At 42.3% G+C, this 10,386-nt stretch overlaps 1 protein-coding gene across 1 annotated transcript; it reads right to left on the reverse strand.

Moving 5' to 3' along the window:
* Positions 1 to 9,305: 9,305 nt before the first annotated feature.
* Positions 9,306 to 10,244, reverse strand: LOC101661035 (melanoma-associated antigen 10-like). Its single transcript, XM_004713384.1, has one exon. It carries the CDS (start codon positions 10,242 to 10,244, stop codon positions 9,306 to 9,308), a length of 939 nt encoding a protein of 312 aa, XP_004713441.1.
* Between the last annotated feature and the right edge of the window lie 142 nt (positions 10,245 to 10,386).

A 10,386-nucleotide genomic window follows, 5' to 3' on the forward strand; every position in this document is an offset into this window, starting at 1 on the left:
TTCATTAGCCAAAAACAAGTCTCCAGGAATTGATGATATACCAATTGAAAGATTGCAACAAGCTGAAGAAGAACTGAAAGCACTCACCTGTCTAGGGCAGGAAATTTGGAAGACAGCTACTTGGCCAACTGACTGGAAGAAATCCATATTTGTGCTCATTCCAAAGAGAGTGACCCAACAAAAAAAATGAAAATTATAGAACAAGATCATTGATATTGCATGCAAGTAAAATTCTGAATAAGATCATCCAACGACTGTTGCAGCAGTACATTGACAGGTAACAGCCAGATGTTCAGGCTGGATTCAGAAGAGGACATGGAACAAGGAGTATATATTATTGCTGATGTCAGATGGATCTTGGCTCAATGAGCAAATCATCAGATACGCTGGATTATATGAAGAATGTGGCATCAGGAATAGAGGAAAGCTTATTAGCAACATGAGATTATGCAGGTGAGACAATCTTGCTTACTGAAAGTGAGAAAGACTTTGGGCACTTGTTGCTGATGATCAAGGATTGCAGCCTTCAATATGGATAACAACTTAATGTAACGGAGACCAAAATCTTCACAACTGACCCATAGGTAACATCATGCTAAATGGAGAAAAGATTGAAATTGTCAAGGATTATGTCATTCTTGCATCCACAACCGTCTTATGGAAGCAGCAGTCAAGAGATCAAAAGACGTATTGTACTGGGTAAATCTGCTGCAGAAGACCTATTTTGAGTTTTGAAAAGCAAGGATGTTACTTTGAGGACTAGAGATGGTCTGACTCAAACCACGGTCTATTCCATTTTCGCATATGCATGGGAAAGTTGGACATTGAACAAGCAAGGCTTAAGAATTGATGCATTTGAATTGTGGTTCTGGAAGAGAATATTGAAAGTACCATGGACTGCTAAAAGGACAAACAAATCTATTTTGAAAGAAGTACAACCAGAATGCTCCTTAGAAGCAAGGATGGCAAGACTTCGTCTTACATACTTTGGACATGTCTTCAGGAGAGACCAGTCCCTGGAGAAAGACATCAAGTTTGTTAAAGTGGAGGGACAGTGTAAAAGAGAATGATCCTCAAGGAGATAAATTGACACCATGGCTTCAACAATAGCCTTAAGCATAGAAACAATTGTGAGGGTGGCGCAGGACCATGCAGTGTTCTGTTCTGTGTGCGTAGGGTCACTCTGGATTGTGGCTGCCTCAATGGCACCTAACAACAACAACAACAACAACAACAACACTCTCTATTCTAATATACCTAGGTCATTGTCAGAGTGGAACGGAGTTATAGACACCATATTCAAGTGCCCCCGTCCTTCTCTGGGTTCGTTTTTGGTTGTGTGGGATGAGTGTTTGTTTGTGTGGGGTGAGTGTTTGGTCCACAACCAAGAGAGGATCATCATAGGTCTTATGGGGACTTGCTCTCCTCCTGAGTCTTGGTACAGAACAAAATGGTCCTTATCAAACATGGCAAACTTAATGAAAACAAAAGAGTGCTCAGTTCTGGAGGAGAGACTCCTTACCTGTGACTCTTTGTAGCTGGAGGTGAGTAGAAAATTCTGTAGTTATTTCAAGGTGAAGTTTCTGGATTACAGTTTTTCCTTCACTTCCTTTCAGCCCATTTTATTTTTTGTGATTCACTAGGATCGTCATCGAGGAAGAAAGACAAGGCTCCTTATGCCCTGAAACAGTCTCCTTAAACCACAGCAGAAAGTTGACCCTGTTCTCGAAGGTTGCTATGATTTCGCATAGCTTCAATGGCAGTGAGCGAGCGAGCGAGCGAGCATCATCATAAGAGGACTCACATAGGTTGAAAAAGAGAAGTTTCGGCAATCCTGTCGTCCCTATGTGAGGGTTTCCATGGATTTCTGCCTTCCTGTTTCACTTGCTGCCTGATTTTGAATTCCTTGGCTATTTATTTACAAGACACCTGAAACTTTATGTGGAGGAAGTTATATGAGAAAGGAAGCCTGGTGCTGGAAAGCCAAGACATCCTTCTCAGACGCAGCATGATGGAATGAAATATTTATAACTTAATGGTACCCTGAGAGAGATGATTGTTTTCACCAGCAGACTCCTTTCTGGGGTTTTGGCATAGTCTTATATTGTCTTCAAACAACTACCTTAATTGCCCTCCATGGAGACCCAAATCCCTTGCCCTAACATGTTTGCAGGGTGTTTACAGCTGTGTGGTTTGTGTTGTTCACATAAATCTGGGCTGCAAAGCACTGTTTCAGAGTTTCTGTCTTGATGGATGGCTCTTCCTAAAGTTGATATTATGAACATAATTGTTCCAGATGTTCTTCTCAACTCCATTGGGAGATGCCTTTAAATTGGTAACATTACAAGGAGCAGTGTCCAACCTTAGATAAATTTGGCAATAATTATGTCACCCATGCCAAACTTCCTGCATATCACTCGGATCCATTTCGGTTTTTTTTTTCTTCTTTGAAACGGACATGAGAGACGTGGATGTTGTTAGGAGCACCTGAAGGGTTCAAATGGTTCATGGTTACTGTGCTTTCTGTGAAGCTAAAGGTAGGGAGTTTGAGTTCACCAATCGGTACCAAGAAAGAAAGGCCTGGTTATTTGCTTCCAAACAATCAGCCATGGAACACTGTGAAGTGCAGATGGACTCTGATACACATGAGGTTGGATGAGTTGAGATCTACTCAATGGCAATTGCCTTTATATGACCGATGCTTTCAAATGCAGGATCACATCTGATTTTCAAATGAGCCTATACGTGTTAGCAAGGAGGCTTTGTCCTTGTTCATTCAATAGCACTTTTATCCATGCCCCTTTATAATTACCACGACAATCTCAGTAGGACATGCATCTTCTTCTTCCTTTTAATGCAGAGTCAAAATTTTAGCTGTGAGTCCCCGCTTCACTCCAGTGGCTGACCATTTAGGAGCAGTGTAGAGGCACTGTTTTGGCACAATGTAAACTAAGATTTTTCTCGGGGATAGGTACACAGACAAGAGCCAGCATGAGCCACCTCTTAGAAGGATTCCGGAAGTTTTAGAAATTTAACCTCTATAGACATCACAACTGGACCAATAGACATCATGATAAAGGGAGCAAAGTTGGAAGTTGTCAAGGATTTCATTTCCCTGGGATCCACACTCAATGCTCATGGAAGCAAGCAGTCAAGAAATCAAATGCCATATTGTATTGGGTCAAGCTGCTACACAGGACCTCCTTAAAGTATTGAAGAGGGAGGATGTCTCTCTGAGGATCAAAAATGTGTCTGACCCAAGCCATGGTAACTTTAATAACCTTATATGCATGTGAAAGCTACACATTGAATATAGAACACCAAAAATTATGCTTATGAATTGTGGTGTTGGTGAAGAATATTAAAAGTACCACCAAGTGCCAGAAGAACAGACAAAGCTCTCTTGGAAGAACAGCCAGAATGCTGCTCTTTAGAAAGGAGGAAGACGAAACTTTGAACCTATTATCTGGAGGGAAGAATCCCTGGAAAAAGGACTCCAATCTGGGTAAAGTGGAATGTCAGCGCAAAAAGGAAAACCTTCGACAAGGTGGCTTGACAGAGCCTGCAACACTTGATGCAAACATAGCAACGATTATGAGGCTGGCTCAGGGCCAGGCAGTGTTTCGGTCTATTGTGTGTAGGATTGGTGTGAATGGGAACTGACTGTCTCGCACCTGACATTTGTAACAAATGTTTTCTTCAGTGATTTCTATGATCTCTCCTCACCTACCACTTAAGAGAACAGCTTTCTTTTCTTAACCACAGAGATTGCTGTCATTATTAGGGTCGGGTTTTTGTTTGTTTTTCAGAGGTACGCTCCATTATCTATGTGTATGTTCAGTGATTATTTTCCAAAAATTTGGAAATACCAAAGTGGTTTCAAAAATCTTTTATCCATCTTCATGTTTCGATCCCCCAAACCAGGAGATCTTTTTTTTTTTCTCCCAGCCCACTGGGAAACGCTTTGAGTGTGTACTGACGGCATCGAGGGATGGCCATGTATTAGTTGCCCAAATTTCCTATAACAAACCACCTGAGTAGCTTAAAACAATAAGAATTTATTTCCCATAGCTCTAGAGATCCCCACACCAAAGCCAAGCCCACTGTCATCGAGTTGATTCCCACATAACCCACTCCACAACCAAGGCACCATTTCTGAACACCAGCAGTCCAAAATTAAGGTACTGGGAGGGTGGAACCTTGGAGGAAAATTCTGTTCTGGGCATATTTTGTTTAACAGATTTATCGGCGTCCATGTACACAATTCAATAGTTAACCATATCAAGAAGAGTTGTACAATCTTTACCGCCTTCAATTTTAGAACATTTTCTTTCTCCGTACTCATTGTGTAATCCCCCCACCCCCACCCCCCGGCCCCAATTTTGGCAAAAATATACACAATGAAACATTCTCCAATTCAACAGCTTCTGTATGTATAACCCAGTTCCATTGATTATGCGCTTCATGCTATACAACCATTATTGACACTCCTGCCTCCTTCACCCATGGTAACCATATGTCAAGTTTGGTTTCTTCCTTTGGTTTAGTAATTTTCTTGATATAATATTCACATAGCATACACTTCTATAGTTAAATAGCTTTTTAAGAGTTGTATAAGCATCATCACAATCAGTTCTGATGCTCCCTCCCCACTCCTACATCCATTGATTGCTCCCCAATTCTCCTCCCTCCCCTCCCCCTATAAAGCATTGCATCAGTTATTGTCTCTATGTACCCACTCCTTCTATGCTTTCTAAATTGTGAAAGCTAACAGTAACAATAAAAAACAAAAGTGAAATGAAATAGAAAGCAGAAAATAATCATATAAACATAAAAATAAAAATGAAGGGTAAGAAAGAAATACCACTAACAATATTTTCAAAGCCAGAGAAGAAATTTCTGTCTTGGAACAAGCCAGAAATATTTGAGCCTAGAGCAAATTCCAATTGGGTCAAGAGGTAGGTCAAGTGACCAAGTATCATATTAGACTATGGTTCCACCCACCATCATCAAGTTTATAATAATCTCTACCAGTAAAGTTATTTGAATCTCTTGCCTATGGCCTGTCGGGATCTGCCAGAGGCTTAAATCTGACTAGACACTTTGCAGATAGATTTTGTGCTCCCATTGTTCTCCAGAGCCTTCTGCAAATTGGATGTTCACGATTTAAGCTCTGATACTTTTCCCGTTATCATATTTGGATTTTGTTACCAACATCTTTGGATCACAGAGGCTGGTGTGCTCCTTCCCTGTGGACTTAGTTGACACCCCACTTAGGTGGCTGCTTGTTTGAACACAAGTCATTAAGACCCCAGACATTATTCCAAGTGATAGCAGTACACCATCTGCTTTCTTCACCACACTTTGCAGTAGCACCTTGTCTTTATTAGGAGAAGGCAGGTGATCGCGGACCATCCAACTCGGAGCAGAGCACAGCCTGCAGGTTCCAGAGTGAGACAGGAAAGCACACTGGAGAAGGCCAGGGGAAGTTTGGGGACTGGACAATAATGCCAGCCTCTGGGAAGAGTCAACTTCTCAAAGAAACCCAGGGTTCGTGGCTAGAGGACCTTTGGTAAACTATGGTTCACAGACAATCTCCATGTGGTGTGTTCTTTTCCTTGTTATCTTCTTTCTTTAGGCCTGATTTTAGTACCTTGGTTACAGAGGACCTTATTGTTGTTACTGGAGTGATTTTTTTTACAGAGCAGAGGAAAATGAAATGAATCAGGAATCAGGAAGGAGGGAAGGGAACAGTGTGTGTGCTTGATGGATTCAGACAAAGGGTCTAGTCACATACCTGTAACTTACTAAGAATATATGACCTTGGGGAGATACTTAAGTGCTATGCCCCTTACATTCCCCATCTGGAAAATTGGTTTGATAAACCCTGCCTGGTAGCACTGTTGAGATGTGCACTGTGTATTGTAAAGTGTCTGGCCTATAGTGTATCTTTAGTCATTGGCAGGTATTTCTAATAAGCTTTTGATCCCATACCTCTCCTTCTCTGGGGACGGGTGGTGGTATCCAAGACATCTCATAGAATGTATAGCTGAATAGAACACAGAATCCCAAATCAGCCAAACATGATGCTGAGCAAATAGAACTCAGTAAAGTTTCCCTCATAGAGGGTCTCCCATTTAATTTGAATGTATATAGGGCACTGTCCCAGCTGAATATAACTCCAGGTTCCTGGAATGCGAGTCACAGATCAACTCCTCCCTTCACCACCACCCCCTCCATCCAACCCACTTTTCTCTCTCTCACACACACACCCCTCCTTCCTTCCCTCGCTGCCAACAATCTAGACTTTGCTTCATTTTGCCAAATCGCTCAGGATAGCCGAATTAAAATGTTCGTTTAAAGGCGTACGTTCTGCCTTTCCCATGAGAGAAGTGGGCCAGGCTAGCAGTTTGCAGGCACCACATCAAGGAAATAGGACCTTATTTCTCAGGAAAGCTGTGCAGATGGTGTGTGTTAAAAGCCCTAGCACAAGCACTATGTGCGGAGTGTCTTCCCATGACTGCCGACAAGCTGGATTAGCTTTCTTTTGTTTTATGCATAACCCAAAGTAACTGCTACGAATAGTTTTCCATTCCAGGCTTTTCTCTCACCTCACACACACACTAGCTGAATGTTTGGGTCTGGCCACCAGCACCTTAACTTCAAATTAACTCGTTAACAGGAGTGAGTTTCCCAAAGCCACAACCTGCCTTGGCTCGGGGCATTTACACCTGAGGTGGTGGACATGCTTACCCAGAGGCGCCTCTGAAGGCCTGGGAATCTCCTGAGAAGTCAGACATGAAATATTTTGCAATACATGGGGTCACCAGGAGTTAGAACTGAAGGAAAACAATTTGTTCGGCTCTCATATGGAGCCCCTACCTTCTCCTTCTGTCTGTTCTCTGCGTCTTTAGGTCATAGAAGCTATCACACCATTCTCTATATCCCGGCAATTGCTGCAGCTTGATTCTACCATTTTCATCAGGTTGGGTGTGTCTTACTTCTCTTAGGATCCCCGCTAACCAAAGCCAACACTAAAACCAAACCCTACTGTCCTTGAGTTGATTCCAACTCATAGTGACCCTATAGAACAGAATAGAATTTTCCATAGGAAATGTAAATGTTTCTAGGAATGTAAATGTTTATAGGTGCAGTCCGTCTCATCTTTCTCCTGTGGGAAAGCTGATGGATTTGAACCACCAGTCTTTGAGTCAGCAGTGCAATTCTTACCCCGTTGTGCCACAAGGGGCCCTACAACTAGCGCAGTGCTTTCCAGAGAGCCAATGTTCAATTAGTGCTTAAAGAATAAATGAACCTGTAGTCAAGAGCATTCGTTTATTAAGATTTGATTTCTCCAACATTCGTGAAGACAGGAAAATTCAAATATGTATCTTTAAATTTACAGAACAGACCCCCAAACCACCCCCAAATTCCAAAATTTATCTTTTACATTCTTTCTCTCTACTTGAAATGTTGAATTATTTTACATTTGAAAAGAAACCCTATTTCAGAATTTTATCATTTAGTTTCTAGGTGATAAAATCAAATGGAAGCATTCCCAATTTGATTTACAGTATTTTGGTAATGGGCTGAATAGTGTCCCTCCAAAAGTTAGACTGAAATCCTACCCCTGGTACCTGTAAAAAGAGCTCTTTGGAAGTAAGAGTTCCTTTTGTTATGTTGATGGTGAATTATGCCTTACGAAACAGACTACACAGATACACTGGGGAAGCCCAGGAAAACAGGAAAATATCTACAGGAAAGGATTCAGCCCTAAAGCCAATATTCTGATTTGGACTACCGGTCTCCTAAACTGAAAAATAATACATTTCTGTTCTTAATGCTGCATTCTTCTTACAGGAACACTAGCAAATGAAGGAAATCGAAAAAAACGTGTACTCTTAAGCTGCATTAGCAAAATTTATGTAACAAATGCCTTTCATAACCTTAGATTCTGAGCTAATGAAAATTCAAGAAACAACATCTGTCAATGGGAAACTGACAAGGGTGAACTTAACAGTTCACTCAATAGAGAATAAAGTGTTCTGTTGTGTTTTCAATAAATGGCGCTTGGATATTTGGATTTCCACATGCAGAGCAATTAACTGGAATCCAAGCCTCCCATCATGCACAAATAAAAAAATCAAAATAGTTCAAGGACCTAAAAGGGAAAACTATAGCCATCAAATTCTTAGAAGAAAATGGCAGTCTAATTTTTAATGATGGCAGACATTATAACAAAAGCATAAGCAGCAAAAAGATAAAATAAATGGGACCTTATAAACATTACGTTTTTGGTCCATGAACTTTTATCAAAAAAGGTAAGAGTCAACCTACAAATTTGGGAAAAAACAAGCAAACTAGGAAGTATATTTCTCATAACCCATTACTAACTTAAACCCTCTGTCACAAAGGCCACAACTCATGGCATCATAAATCAATGCTAACAACAAAAATATTCATGAAAAAATACGGGCAAAAAACTTGGGACAGTGCAACAACAGAGAAATTCAAATCACCAATAAGCACAAGAAAGGATGCTCAATGCCATTAGCTTGTAGGGAATTGCAAAACCACCGTGAAATTCTATGTCATTCCTACTCCAATGGCCATGACTAACAGATAGGAAGGACAATAGGGATTGGCAAGGTTGTGGAGGAAACCGTCATCCCTTACTGTTAGGGATGTAAAATGGGCCAGCCATTGTCGGAAACAATTTGGCAGTTCCTCAGAGTTGTCCAGGGAACTACCCTGTGACCCAACAACTCCGTTCCCACAGCAATAGCCAGATATAGCAAAGGCAGGCATGCAAACAAACCTCTCCAACCAACGCTTAAGCAGCACTTTTTACAACAGCTAACAAACAGGTGAAACCAGCGAAATACCCATGGCCAGGTGATTGGGCGAAGACGATGTGGTTTAGAGGCCCAATGAAATACTAAGCAGTAACGAAATGAAATCCTCACGTACTACATACACCACAGTGGGAAGACATACTTAGCAGTCAGTCAGGGGCAAAAGAACAAACACGGTATGATCTCAAGTTGGATGAAAAAACCAAACAGATAGCAACTGAAGATTATTAGTGGTACTAAGCACAGGAGAGAGGGAGAAAGGGGAAGAGTTAGCTTTCCAGGCAACGATTTTACGCTATGATGATAGTACAATGATCTGAAAATGGAGGGTGACAAGAGTTGCAGAAGATACAAGATGTTCTGTGTACCTCCAGCCCCACTCTAGTCCTCCACTACTCAAGACTACTGACTGCAGCCCTCTTGAAACAGTCAAGAAGTTGCCCTGAGTCTTTACTTGGGGGCAGGAGAGACTGCTGGCACAGGAATGGTAGCTGTATCTGTGGAAGCAATCCTAGCTTGAGCTCTCTCGCCCACCTCTCTCAAAGCCTCCTCATACCAGGGTGGGTAAGAACTGAGGTCATTCCCATTGACCATGGCGAAAAATTCTAAAACATTCATCCTATTGGTTTCCGCATGGGCTCTTGGACCCCACAGAAATTCATAGCGAACAGGATCACTCTCAGGCACCTGGCAATACTTCAGGTACTGATCCTGAACCCAATCTTTAGTGATGAGCTCCCTGCGCTTCCCGTCAAGGACACCCTCCTTCCCAGCATGCACACTCATTTTGTTAAGAAATTCCCAGATCACTTCCTCTGAGGCAGAGTTGCCCTCCAGGAGGATCACACCTAGAATAAGTATCAAGATGCCATTTTGGGGCATGACCTCATCATCAATCAGCACTCTATTATAGGTAAGGCCCAGTGAGTTTTCCAGGGCATAGGTGCCCAGGATAGAATCCACCTCTTTCAAATCAATGCCAAAAACCATCTTCAAGCTTTGAGAAGCCCTCTGAAAGACGACAGGGAACTGATTCTTAAAATCGCTGCTCACAACATCCAGCATTTCTAGTTTTGCCGTGAGCTGCCCCATTTGATACTTAAGGAGCAGGAAACGCACTATACCAGTCACCTCCTCTTCTGGGGGATCCCTAGGCAAGGACTGGATGCTTGCTGAGGTGCTTGGACTTCCCTCGTCTTCTGAGTCTCTGGAGTTCTCATCAGAGGTACTCAGGGTCATGATGGAGAAGACTGTCTCAGAACTCTGGGGAGGGCTCAGCTCTTCCTCTTTTGGGGGTGCCAGGTTCAAGGACTGGGTGCTTGCTGAAGTGCTTGGACTTCCCTCGTCTTCTGAGTCTCTGGAGTTCTCATCAGAGGTACTCAGGGTCATGATGGAGAAGACTGTCTCAGAACTGTGGGGAGGGCTCAGCTCTTCCTCCTCTTGGGGTACCAGGTTCACAGGAAATGAGGAGCAGGAGGAGGAGGAAAAGGAGAAGTAGGAAGAGGAGGAGGAGGAGGGGGGAGAGAAGGAG

Source organism: Echinops telfairi, unplaced genomic scaffold (genome assembly GCF_000313985.2).
Source record: "Echinops telfairi isolate 266 unplaced genomic scaffold, ASM31398v2 ScPeMD7_20;HRSCAF=75, whole genome shotgun sequence".
In the NCBI taxonomy this organism is placed as follows: domain Eukaryota; kingdom Metazoa; phylum Chordata; class Mammalia; order Afrosoricida; family Tenrecidae; genus Echinops; species Echinops telfairi.

What these genes read in the sequence shown, in the direction of transcription:
- LOC101661035 (XM_004713384.1), bottom strand. Translation starts at nt 10,244, where the DNA reads ATGACCCTGAGTACCTCTGATGAGAACTCCAGAGACTCAGAAGACGAG.